This window comes from Pleurodeles waltl, chromosome 10 (assembly GCF_031143425.1).
Source record: "Pleurodeles waltl isolate 20211129_DDA chromosome 10, aPleWal1.hap1.20221129, whole genome shotgun sequence".
NCBI lineage: Eukaryota > Metazoa > Chordata > Amphibia > Caudata > Salamandridae > Pleurodeles > Pleurodeles waltl.
Window position 1 is genome coordinate 593,474,809 of NC_090449.1, and position 13,964 is coordinate 593,488,772.

General features: G+C 42.1%; 1 protein-coding gene across 2 annotated transcripts in view; it reads left to right on the forward strand.

Annotated features, from left to right (window-relative positions):
- The window catches only part of CRHR2 (corticotropin releasing hormone receptor 2), a 1,806,030-nt gene that overhangs the window by 1,493,236 nt on the left and 298,830 nt on the right, over window positions 1-13,964 (forward strand). For both annotated transcript variants that reach the window (XM_069211048.1, XM_069211050.1), the window contains one exon: window positions 10,289-10,361. In XM_069211048.1, coding sequence (XP_069067149.1) covers window positions 10,289-10,361 — 73 coding nt within the window. The remainder of the gene's footprint in view (window positions 1-10,288; window positions 10,362-13,964) is intronic.

The following is a 13,964-nucleotide window of genomic DNA, read 5'->3' on the forward strand; positions in this document are numbered from 1 at the left end:
GCCATTCTTTTAGCATGGCATGAGCTCCCTGTGCTAAAAGTCAACACAAGCAACATGATGTTCCTATTATCACCCTTTCACTGAATTCCACAATATGAGCTGGAGTTTTCATATAACTCTGCAAAATTCCCTGGAGTGAAGCTCCACAAGTTTCACCCATCCTTCATAAAAATAACATAAAAAACATTCTGGTGAGCCCAAGCAACAAACATGCAGAAACAGCTCATCACACACTACCATGTCACCGATCAGTGGGTCCTGAACACTGTAGAGAATGGATACTCCATAGAGTTCGATCTTGTTTCTCCAGACACTGGGGTTCGTCTGACTCCTTTACCTGTGGAAGAAGGCAGGCAGGAGGCTTTGGTGGAGGGAGTCTAATCTTTGCTGTCAAAAGGGGCCATTTGCAGGGTTCCGGTGTAGGAATGGGGAAGAGGACTTATTCTATTCTGTTCCTTGTTCCAAAATGGACAGGGGGTTTCCGTCCTGTCTTGAATCTCAACTGGCTGAATTCTTGGATCAATACTGTGCACTTCCAGATGTTGTCCATTCAGGATATTCTTCCTCTCATTTTGCCAGGGGATTTTTTTGGGTCTCTAGATCTTCAGGATGCTTACCTCCATGTGCCTGTCGCAGTGTCTTCTCAAAGGTTTCTGCGCTTTGCAATAGGACTGGACCATTTTCAGTTTTGTGTTCTTCCCTTTGGCCTGAAGTCAGCTCCCAGGGTCTTCACGAAAGTGCTGGCTCCTCTTGTGGCACTTCTGCATGTGGAAGGGGTGTTTGTACATCCTTACCTGGATGATCTGTTGATTCAGGCTCCAGACGCAGATTTCATGAGGTTTTATGTGGAAAGGGTCTTGGGGGTCCTACAGGGTCACCGTTTCTTAATCAATTGGGGGAAATCAGATTTGGTGCCTTCCCAGGACCTAGTGTTTATCGGGGCTCAATTTCTGACTCTGCGGGGGATGGTGACTGTGTCAGACAGGAGATGGAAGGGACTTCAGGCTCAGGTGAAAGGTGTGCTGTCTCAAGTGGCTCCCAGGGTGCTTCAGTGGTTACGGCTACAGGGTCACTTGGCTTCAGTGATCTTCTTGGTTCCTTGGGCAAGGTTTCATCTTCTTTGTCTGGTAAATTGGTTGCGATCCCAATGGTCTCCGGATCCTTGCACTCTGCGGACTCGCATTCCTGTGTCAGATTTCATTAGCTGGTGCCAGCTCCTCTACAGATTGGGGTTCCTTTGTCTCCTCCGATGCCTGTTTGTGGTGCTAACGACCGATGCCAGTCTCTCGGGTTGGGCGACGTGGCTGGGGTCGGGGCAGGTTCAGGGGTTTTGGTCCCTGAGAGAATCAGAGAGGTCCTCGAATTGGAGGGAGTTGACTGCGGTCCAGATAGCTCTGGTGCATTTTCAAGCGCTCTTGCAAGGGGAGGCAGTGTTGGCACAGACGGACAACTTGGTGGGCAAGTCTTATATCAAAAGGGAGGGAGGGACCAGGTCCTGCTCTGTGAATCAAGTTGCTCGGGGATTTTTTTGTGGGCCCAGCATTCGGTTCTGTTTCTTCGGGCCACATTATTTCAGGGGTCGGACAATGTTCTACGAGATCAATTGAGGAGGGTCATTCCTTCCTACCGGGAGTTCTCCCTTTGGGTGTCTCTATTCCATTGTCTGGTGCAGAAATGGGGTCATCCAGTTGTGGACTTGTTTGCATCTCTGGAAAATGCGAATGTAGGAAAGTTCTGCTCCCAGTCTCGGTGTCCTCAGGCATGGGCAGTGGATGGTCTGACGTGTCCATGGACGCAGGGTCTTCTTTATGCATTTCCTCCTTTTCAGTTGATCCAATCCTTTCTTGTCCGGGTACGGCAGGTGGGGGCTCAGGTGATTTTGATCGCTCCCCGGTGGCCTTGTGCGAAGTGGTTTCCTCTGCTTCAGCGGTTAGCCTTCGGGACGGAGTGGGTTCTTCCTCTCCATCCATCTCCTCTGGTGTTTCCTTGTCTCTTCCGGGGATCCTTGCAGAGACTGCACTTGACAGCTTGGAGGTTGACTGGCAGGGTTTGACTGGACTGGGGGTTCCTGGTCCTTTGGCTGTGACTTTGCAGAGTGCTAGACGTAAATCCACATTACATTCCTATAGACATCAGTGGAAGGTTTTTTCCTCGTGGTGTTTGCGACAGCATATTGACCATACAGTTGCTTCTCTGTTTGTGGTCATGCAGTTTTTGCAGGATGGGGCGCGTCGGGGGTTGTCGGTGGCTACGCTACGTGTTGAGTGGGTGGCAATCCAAGCTTTTCGGGGTCCCAGGCATAATTTGGAAGGTGAAGGTCATTAGGTGCCCACATTTTTTCAGGGTCTGGTGAATTTATTTCCGAGACCTGTGCATTCTTTCCCTGGATGGAATCTGCAGTTGGTGTTAGATGTATTGCTGGACCCTCCTTTCGAACCTTTGGGAGCCATTGATTTAAAACATTTGATGTTGAAAACTTGTTTTTTGGTGGCTATTACTTCGGCCAGGCATTTGGGGGAGTTGGGTGCGTTACCCTTCTCTTTTCCTTTTTTAAAGTTTCTTTCTGATTGGGTTGTGCTGGTTTCTGTTCCCTCCTTTGTGCCTAAGCTTAATTTGGCTTTTCATGGTCGACAAGAGGTGATTCTTCCTGCTTTTTGTCCTTACCCTTCCTCAGAGGAGGAGATCAGATTACATGCTTTGGATGTGTGGCAGGCCGTGTTGTGTTATTTGAAGGTGGTTGCTGCATTCCGTAAAGGGGATTCTTTGTAAATTTTGGTCCTGCTAGTAAAGGGGAGAAGCCTTCTACTGCTTCCCTGAGTCGCTGGATCCGGTCGATGGTACTGTTGACCTATGATTTGAAAGGGGTGTTGCCTCCTGCTGGGATTCAGGGACGTTCTACACGGGGTATGACTGCTACTGAGGCTGAGTTGCAGGGCGCTTCAGTGGTGGAGATTTGTAGAGCCGCTACTTGGGTGTCTCCATCTACTTTTGTGAGACACTTCCGTATTGCTGAATTGGGGTGTTTGGAGGTGGTTTTGGGGCACAGGGTTTTGTCCTCTATAAAGGAACAGGGGTCTTTCTGTGTATGACCTGGTTGTGATTAAGTATGTTTTTTGTGCATTGCAACTCGGTTGTCTGTCTCCTGTTTTTTTCTTGCTATGTCTCTTTGGTTGTTAAGGAAGGCGAGGGAGGGACGGAAGGTAATGTCTCTATTATTTACCGTTGATGGCATTACTCCTAGTCCTACTCCCTCGCCTTCCTTACAGTTCCCTCCCTCCCGGTACAGGACACCTGAGTTGCCTTTGGCTTGTTTCTGTACAGGAGTGGGCGGAGGCGGGGGCTCTTTTAAAAAGAGAGGGGAATGGTCTAGGTGAGGCAAAGGAACCTCATTGGTTATTAAGGAAGGCGAGGGAGTAGGACTAGGAGTAATGCCATTAACGGTAAGTAATGGACTCATGATGACAACCAAGACATCTTCCAAGAAAGGCATTTAAATGGCTGTAGCATGCGTTGCAGTTTAAATTCCATATCCATATTTCTCATCCAAGCTCTTGGTGCAGGCTTCGAATATAGAAGTAATGTTGGCACTGACATGTAGCCCTACAGTGACAGCTCACAACACATATCATAAGGACTACACTGTCCTATAAGTGTTAGTAGATGTAAAACATTTTTAAAACTTCCAGCTTAGAGGGCAAGATTAAGATACATGGGGCATATTTACAAGCCCCGTGCTGTACATTGCGCCATATTTACAAGGTGGCGGTAAGCCACTTTTTGTGGCTTAACGCTACCTTGTAAATACGGCCCCTTACCATGCAGCACTTTGTGTGGAAGCGGCGTGCAATGGCTGTTGCTGTGGGCATTTCACAGCAACACCCATTGCATTTTGCCGCTCGTCCAGATTTACGAGATTTCGTAAATCTGAGACAGCGCCAAAAACGCCCCAGGGTGCTCTCATTTCTCCTCGTTTTTTCTCTTTCTATGTGTGCTACATTCTTCTGCACACATAGGAAGAGCAAATTGTCATTGAAGATTGTTTTTGTGCAGGAAGGTGTCCCTTCCTTGCCAAAAACAATCTCCTCCGCAACACAGCCATCCTTGCTCCATGGTACAAGGGTGGCTGCGTTGGCACTCAACAGCAAATTTAGTGCCGGTGCAGGGGGAAACACAGGGGTGCACCATATTCTTTTTAATATGGTGCATCCCTGCATTTCTAAAGTGAAGCAGCACAGCGCTGCCTATTGTAGCGCAGTGCCACACTGCACCACTTTATTGTAAATATGCCTCATGGATTCCTAGAGGGTGGTAACACTAGCTAATTGCAAGTTTTAGCATTTGAACCAGAAACATTGAAGTAAAGGGTTACAATAATAATCAGTGGACCCTGCCAATTCCTATTGGATAAATACAAAGGAAATATTAAAAGTAGTGCTAAACACGGTTTGCTCATGCACCAATTTAACCCACATCACAATATGCTGTTCTGCATGTGTGAGACAGCACAGCAGTGAACCTTTTAAAAAAAAATAACTTTACTCCATATACTCATGTAACAAGAGATGCATAACATAACCTGCATAACATTCTAAACAGAGCTTAATTTTTAAATCTATAACTGCAAGGGACCATGGTATTTCTTAGGAGTCCTCTACAGTTGGCACCGCTCAAAGGTCCCCACGGTCCAGTTACTGCTGCTAAATGCCAGGGCCAGCTTTCTCACCTGCTATGATGCTCAACTGAGTGAGAAACGTTTGACTATTCCAGATCACCTCAAGCTGTTAGGCCTATAGCCTCAGAGCACATTAAAGGAAATAGCCCTAACACTGACGAGAACGTTTTAAAGGTGTATGCGCGCATTGTGCACAAGCTAAATACCATCACTCACAATGAAGATAGCTAATAGATTAAGTGGGCTCATTGGTTCATGCTGTATGTTGTGGTGGGTCCAAGCTAAATTTGAAAGACACTTGAACAAACCAATGAATGTAGAGGTTTGCCTGAATGGCCCTCATGGAATGTATGCATATATTTGTTTTTTATTAAAAATGTTTTGAAAAACTAAACCTAAAAATGAAGTAGGAACTGCCCAGATAGAGACATTGAAAAAACACAAGGAGTGCAGAAGGCTACAGCATAAAAAAGCCAAAAGGCATTAAATAAGCTTATAATACAAAGAAGTGGCCGTGTGGCAAACAAGTGAATATGGTGTGCGATGAAAAAGTCATTTAAGATGGGACAAGGTTTGAAGATTGAAGAGATAGTCTATGTACGTACATGCCACTCCCTAAGAAAATGAAATGGTGGCAGTAAAAAATATCTGGGTGTGGTATTGTCAAAAATGAACCCAGCTTAGAGGACACTGATGGACCAAAGAGTAGTCCAAAAAGGTTTGTAACTTGGTTACAACAGTTGCATGGCCCGTGCCATTTGTTTTTTTTTTCTTCTTTAGGGCTATCTAAAATTAGAAATGTTGCATTTCCATAGCTTACCACTCAATCTTTGCTTATCTACATATGGTTGAAATGCAATTCTAGACTGTAGTTTCCCTTAATATTAATTGATAAGGTCAACCTTCGTCTTTATGAATGCAGATGAAATGAGAGGAGACCATGAACATTTCCTGCTAGAGGTTTCATTTGACAGATGGCCTCTTGTACCCAAATACTTGGACTCCGGAGTCAGAACTGTAATGCCGAAGTGAGCCTGCATCACTCTCAAATAGATATTTGTTCAAGAGGGAAAAGGAAGAAACACAGTTGTGAGAAATTGGGTTGTTGGTTGAGGGGTTGTGAGCCGTTCTTCAGTAACAGTCACAGTCCTTGTCCGGGTTCATCCCAAGAAGTCACCAAGCTACCCGATGCTTTAAGTCTGGTAGCTTGGCAAAAAGCAGTCAGGCTCAACTTCAAGGCAATGTATAATGTATTCATGCAGCACTTTAACAATAATAATAAAGTGAAATCACAACACAAAAAATCCCACACCAATTTAGAAAACTAATGTACATTTTAGCAAATCATTTGACTCCAGAACAACAAAAATCAAATCAGTAGAACCATAGTTATGAATCTTTAAAGTTTAAGTGAAAAATAGCACCTAAATGATCAAAGCTCCAATCGTGGATCTTGCTGCGTAACAATGGGACAAAGTCAAAAATGATGGCTGACTGCAATGGATCTCTGGTCAGATACATAAAGAGGGATGGGCCCAGCCTCCACTTACGTTTGGACTCATAAGAAATTTAGAAGGAAAATATCTGAGACAATAAAGTTCTTCTGAGCAAAGCAGCCGGCGGTGTCCAAAGTGAAGGTGTCGTCATTGAGGAGCAACTGGAAGAGGTCATGGTGAAGACTTCTTCATTCAGAATCAGGGCCTGATTTAGATATTGGCAAACGGATTACTAGTGACAACGGTGACGGATATCCCATCCCACTAAATCGAAATTCCATTGGAAAAAACAGAATTTAGAAGTCGGAGAAAGGGATATCCATCACCGTTTTGAGGGAATAACCTGTTTGCCAATATCTAAATCACGCCCTTTGCCTCTATTTTGAATGTCAAAGATCACTAGTGGGACTGGCTCAGTGAGGATGGGTACTCCTTCAGCCAGGAGCAGCTGAACAGGATTTGTTGCTACAGAGATGAATGTAGCAGAAGCTAATGCGAAGTCAGACCAACCATCAATGAACCTTGGGTGAATTGTTGGCCATGTAGGTCTTGGTCTCCTCTTAGCAAATGTTTTTGGTCACAAGTTTGGGATTTGGCATATCTGGGCACCTACAGCACCATTTTCAAATGTCCAGGATTGAAGAGGCACCACTTGAATGATTGGGACTCACTTAGGCCAGGTCCAGGTGTGGGATCAAGATGTTTGAAGCCTTTTCTGTTGCTGAGGCCCTGATCAGGATGCCAGCCAACTAGCCCTTTGAGTCAATCTGGAAATCTTGGGTTCAAGCAGGAAAGTAGGTCTACAGCACCAGGGCAGTCCTTTGGGGGCACAGGGCAGGCTTCAGGCAGTAGGACAGTCCTCTTGGTGCAGTACAGCAGTCCTCTGAACTACACAGCAGACCACAGCCAACAAGGCAGTACTCAGAGTCTTTCTCTAGGTCCACAGGTCAAGGTCCAGAAGTGAACTGAAGAGTGGGTTTGAGGGTTCTATTTTTCTACATGGTTCCAGCTTTGAAGTGAAAGAAACATCTGGAGCCCCCCCCCCACCCTCTCCTCATCCCTTCACGGCAAGATCTGGAATTCCCTGCCACCCTGCCTTGGTACCAGTCTCCCTGCAGTCACAATGGGCTGTTTAGAGTCTACTGTAAGGGTGACATAGGTATTAAAAAGGAAGTTTATGGCCAGGCAAGGGATTTATTTTACCAGGTCAAATTGGTATTTTAAAACTACATATAGACTACAATGGCAGGCCTGAAACATGTTTTAAAGGGTTACTTAATTGGGTGGCACAATGTGTGCTGCGGACTCACTAGCTTCATTTTATTTTAGCCCTAGGTATATGGTGTACCACTTTTCTAGTGACTTATAAGTTAGTTAAATATGCCAATTAGGTATAAGCCAATTTTACCGGGGTTTAGGAAGTGAGCACGAGCTCTTTAGCTCTGGCTAGCAGTGGTAAAATGCATAGAGTCCTAAGGCCAACAACAACAAATTTAGCAAAACACGGGTGGAGAAGGCAAAATGTTTTGGTGAAGACCACCCTAAGGCTGACAGGCCTAGTAACAGTTGCATTACATTTTGAGATTCTAGAGCTGATAGACCCAGTTTTACCACTCATAACTTCCCCTACTCATCACTGGTTTAGGACACTGCTGGCCCTAGAAACTTAAACAGTAAACCAACCAGCCATTTGTTAAATTGTGTCAATGTCAGGGATCAGGGTGAAAGGTTTAACATATCAATTTGAAATCTAACAGATACAAGAGGATAACCATATTAAAGTGAACATACAGATCTCTAATTCACATGGGCAATTGCTCAGAGTAGAGTGTGCAATGATATCAAGCAAACATGACAGATTGTGGAGTATAAGTACAGTTGTACTACCCTGATCCAGGATAGCACAAAGATGTTCTGTTACTGCTAAAAGGGCTCTTTCTGTACTGTGCTGTGGCCCATATTCGGATTATGATGGATCAAGGAGCATTTTTCTTCAAGATACTATGAGAGCAAAGTATTGACATACTTTTCAATTATTTTGCTGGTGAAAGTCAAGAGAGAATAGGCCTGCTGTTGGTTAGAATGGCTGGGATCTAGTCAGGATTTCTTCAAGAAAGAAACAGTGATGGACTTTTCCCATACTGCAGGAAATTGTTGTAGTCTGAAGTGAAAGCGATTAAGAAGATCTTGAAGCATGGAGCAGGTTAGAGATGCTTACTGTGATAAGATACAAAATGGCACTAGAAAAACTGATTTGATACTGTAATTAAGGAATCTTAAGTGAGGATAGTGATGTGGTGGGGGAAATTTGCTAAGGAATGGGTCATAACAAATTCCCCAGGTGTGCACAAGGGCCCTACATTGACGTATAAGATTCCCTCAGATTGTCATTCAGCCAAGGAGCTATGGGCTGTGTTCAGCAAGAATGGAGATCTCTAATTGAAATAGTGGGATCTAAGAAGAATCCATGAAGAACAAATGGTGGCAGCACCCTCTGTGCTTAAGGAAAGAACATGGCTTGAGAAAGCCTAGGGAACTTCAATGGGATTCAGTTTAGCCCAGCTCCTTGAGACTGAGACTGGATAAGGACGTGGTCTCGATTTCTAGGACTGATGGCAGCTACTTTAGGCTTTAGAACAAATCTGATCCGTACAACATCTGTGGCAACATAGCTTTTGATATTTGATGCCTGTGTGGCCTGACCACCCAAGACTTTGTGTGGATACTAATTTGTTCCCATTATGTGTTGTCTTTGGGAAGTTAAACACAAAGAATACATGGTAATTTAAGTCTGAAACTTTTAGAGAACCAACTGAGAATATCTTGAAGCCTAGCTGAGGTCATTATTAACATGTGAAAAACCTCATACACAAGCAAATGCTACTAGAAATTTAAGTGCTTAAAAAAGGAGAAAATAACCCCTCTCTTTAAACAGGGACGATAAATCCTCCTTTAGCATTTTGACTATGCTTCATCACTTTCGCCAGAAATATCCTTTCTGCTGATCCTAGGTCATCCAGAGTTTACTGTTTTTCATCTTACTGTATTGTAAACATTAATGGGAACTATTCCGAATCGCCTTCATTTGGTTCTTATACGAATTTCCTAATGTATGTTTCCTAAAGTTTTCCCTGGTAGCACCGTTTTGCTTCCCGTGACTCCCTACGTATCGGTACTGGGTTCTAGGTAGTACGTTACCAAAGTTGGACTAGTTCCTTTTATTTGTACAGGACATTATTTTTTCTTAACTGTTTTAAAAATTATCTGTGTTTTTACAAACCTCAGTCCCACTTGGTTGTGCCACACTACACAATTTATTACCGGTCTCTGCCTTTTCCCTTTTTGTGGCTAACTAAACTTAAATAATGGATATAAAAGGGAAGCTTTTCCGTAGTGTATAAAAGCCTTTAGCTACACTACGACACTATCTAAAAATCAGCATCCTGACAATGTAATACTTTTAAATTCTGTGATACATAGCCTGAAGCAGTGTAAAGGTTATGTTAGCTCTTTGGGAAAAACGACAGTGAAAGAAGAAGATAATGTTAAGTCTTAAAGGGACCTCTGTCGAATGATGTTAAAAAGGGCCTTAAAGCACAAGCTGACATCATAATACTATAAAACAATTTGTAATCCCTGCTCTTGGTGATTGGTCAACATGTATTGCTGGGTAAAGAGAATTGTTTGTATTTGCACTAGAAGTCAAAGTAAAAATGGGCCTGGAGCGATCAATAACCATTACAAGCATTGCCCAGCCATCTCTCCATGAGAAAAATATAAGGTAAAAAGCAAATGAAAATATTGTACCAAAATACATCCCTTGTAACATAAAGTTTTGATGTCCGTCAAAAATCTAAGTTTTAAAAATGAAGAAATTCTAAAGTGTCTTCTAAACATTATTAACACATATATATTCAATAATGACATATTTATGTAATTATATATACATTTGTAAAAGTGAGACTAGCAACACTGAGGCAGTTGAATATATTGGATGATGCCATTGGTGATTATGTCTTAAAATGTTTTGTTTGTTAATATTTGGACTGCAATAGAAATGCGATGAAAATCATTTGACCTGTGAAATAAACGAGTAACCAATAGCTGAATGTGTTTGCAGATGCTGGTTTGGAAAGGAACCAGGAAAGTATATTGACTACATTTATCAAGGACCCGTTATTCTTGTACTTCTGGTAAGTAAGTCAGTGTTTGCTATAAGACTGTGCAGTACATATGTAAAACAAACTTGAATGCACGAAGAGAGCTTTGGAAGTCGAGACGCAGGTGGTTTTCATAGGGTAATACCATCCTCGACAAAGACATCAATTCAGCCGGTCAGAACCCAGCCTTTAGTGGCAACTATTTTTTATTTAAAAAAGGAAATAGTCCTCACAACGTCCAAAAAGGAAAGATTGTATTGCCCCACACATTTGGTATTTGTTATTCACTTCAGGCCACACATTCAGAAATCATGGTCCTAAATTAACATGTTTTATTTCTTACTTGTTAACTCTAAATACCGGAAGGCACATTTTTTTAGATTCTGCTACTAATAGAGAAAGAAAAAATAACTTTCTTTTCTTCTGTGTCTGTGTAAGGGCAGGATGTACATTTTGTAAATTTTGCCTGCTACAGATATATATTATGACAACCAATAGATATAAAGGCATATTATTTTAACTCTTTTAATGCAATACAATCCTGTTATTTTTATTGTGTCTCTTTCTGTTTGTGAGCCATACAAACATCACAAACACAATCGGACAGAATATTTAGGGGCAGATTTAAGAAAAGTGGCGCTGCACCTAGTGCAGCACCACTTTTCTTGAGCCCCTTAGTGCCCCCTACCGCCACCATGTGTGCACCGTATTTAAAATACAGCTCACCATGGCTCACGGTAGGGGTCAATAGTGTCAAAATTGTACATGCTATTGATGAAAAGGAGCCTCCAAAATGTTGGCACTAACTCTGAACACTACATAGGTGCCGATTATAACCAATGGTGTGCCCCTTATAACGCCTGTTCTGAGCAGGTGTTAAAAATGCCACAAAAAATGGCACAAAGAAATCTTTTAGATTTCTTTGTGACATTATTTCAAACCCCCCCCCCCAAACAGGAGAATGCCCCCCTGCATACATTATGCTTGGCGCAGGCATAATGTGGCGCAAGAGGTTACAAAGTGGCACAGTGCATGCATTGCGCCACTTTGTAAATCTACTGTGGCGATATTGGCCTCATAGGCCCTCTTAAATCTGGGCCATAGTTTGCACACATGATTGTGGGTGTATATGCATTGTAGCTGGAACACACAGGAGAGATTTAGCTCTTGTCACCTGAAAAGCAGGGGTATTGTATAGAAATAAAAATACTGGGAAAGGTTGTTGGTTTTGTGCAGTTTTCATGTTGTTACTGCAATACAATAATATTGTTAAAGATTAAAGTAATGTGTCTTTGGTCTTTCATTCAGTGTTAGATGTTGTGCACCAACCGTACTATGTAACATATACGTTATAATATGAATCGATCAAGTGTATAGTAAAAATAATTAGGCAGAATGTGAACAATAACAGATATTTATGGCTAAACAACGAGGTACATGTTCACATATGCGATAAAATAAGCCAAGGAGCATGACCTAACGTCTTTGGAACTAGGGAACTAGGGGTCAGATGTACTGAGATTGGGAATAGCGATTTCTTAAATGTGATTTCCTGCGCATTACAATTAGGAAATCGCTAATCCCAATGTATTAAACTCTTTTGAGTTTCATTGGCAATTCCTAGAGGGTCTCAAATAGACCTACCTCATGCATAGTAATGAGGTAGGTTGTAATTTGTGACCCACTAGTATTCACTGTCATCACAAGGATGGTGGCCTGCAGGGATTATTGGTCCACCATTTCTGTGATTGTTTTGAATAAAGCATTTTTCCGTGAAATGGAGTCTGTTTTCCTTAAATGAAAATGGGATGCATTTAAAACAGAAAAATGAAACATTTAAAATTTATTTTTTAAGAGTAGGCCAATGCCTGCTCTTAAAATTATTTATTCAACCATTCTCTTTCGGGTGATACCTCAGTGGGCTGGTGCCTTTTGAGGCTGTTTTTCAAAACCCTAGAGCCAATCCTGGTGCCTTTGTTACTTTTCCACAACTCCCCCAGGCTAACTGCAGCAAGCACTTGGAGGATTCAAGAGAAAGAATGAAAGACAGAAAGAAAGAAAGGAAGGGCAGGGGGAAGGTAGAGAGAAAGCGATCAGAGAAGGAGCGACAATGGGATCGGGGTTGGTTTGAGCATTTTTGCAAGGACTGCTTTTGGTTTGCCGATACAAACCCTGTTTCGAGTTTCTGAGTCAGCTCAAGATCTTGGTTTCTGGGCAAATCACCTAAACTCCCAGCACTTATATAAAATAATAATGATTGGGCTTTGGAAATGCAATTGTGTATTTCCTGCACTGTGTACTGTAAAAAATTTGACTTTTTAAGTACAGCTACAACATAGCAAAGCTCGACTTGTGAATTTCTCTTGCCTAGAAAAAAATGGTGCGCTATGAAACTAAAAGGTTTTTTGAAAAGATGACTTTCTGCACCCATGTTCTGCTGACAAGCACCTAAAGCATCATGCCAAAAATATACTTTGCATTGATTTGCAATTGCATTTACATAGTGCTTTATACCCCTGATGAAGAGTTAAGTGCTTTTTTTGGATGAGTAGCAAGTTACTCTGCACAGTTTGAACAATGAGTAAGAGGGGTCAATGAAGAATACAAAGTTTGATTCTTTACACCAGTATTATAATGAAAAATACCACTACTGGCACCTCCTTGCCCAGGGGCACCGGGATCAATTGTTCTTGCGGGATACATTGCTTTATTACTTATTAGAACACCAGAATGTTGAAGACAATGAAAAGGACACAGAGCTAATATTGGCAGGTGCCTTTTGTACCAACATTCCAATGTGTATCTTTCTGTTTCTCCTTTTTTATTTTATAACAGTCTACCTTCAATGGGTGGAATGTTCTAATAGCCTTACAGCCATTCTGTCTCAGGCAAAAGTGGTTGTCAAAGACCCTCTCCCTCATTATAGGCCTGAGCCTCTGACTCAGGGCCTATAGCTCAGGCTCAGGGTCTTTACCAACTGGTAAAGCCCTCTGCAGTGGACTATAAGGCTACAGTGAAAACAGCTCAATAAACAAATATCTGACTTACTTTCCGCATGTTTTTTAATATACCAAATGCCCTTTAGCAAATGTATTCGACTTAGCAGAATAGATGGTTAATGCTACTTTTGAAGTGAATAATTTCAATTTAAAGGTCTAAATACAAACAACTAGTTATGTGTATAGAAGTCCTACTTTATATCAGCCTTCAGGCAGCAGAAGTCGTCTTTTTGATTTGTGCTTATGATGATTTGTGCACATTTAAAATAAAAATAAAACCAACAAAGTCCTCAAAGACACATTTACATTCCTACAAAAATCCCAATCTAAGTATGTTGAAAGAGTGAGCTAAGTTCTATGTTTTAGGCCCTTTCCTTGTAGTGTACAATTTCATGTTGTGGGCAATTTTGCAAACATAAATTTAGATTGAAAATTAAACTCCTAGATCAGGTGGTTGGTCAGATCTCACAGATAACATCATTTTTACAGGTTTAGGTTGCAGATGTGCTTGACTCACCCTGAGCAGCGTTGTAAAGTTTCAGTGCAAAGTTATACTTTGAACCCATTTAAACCATCTACAGAAAATATATTCCATACAAGTTCTGTGGATTAGTTGCTCTCATTGACACTCCTCACC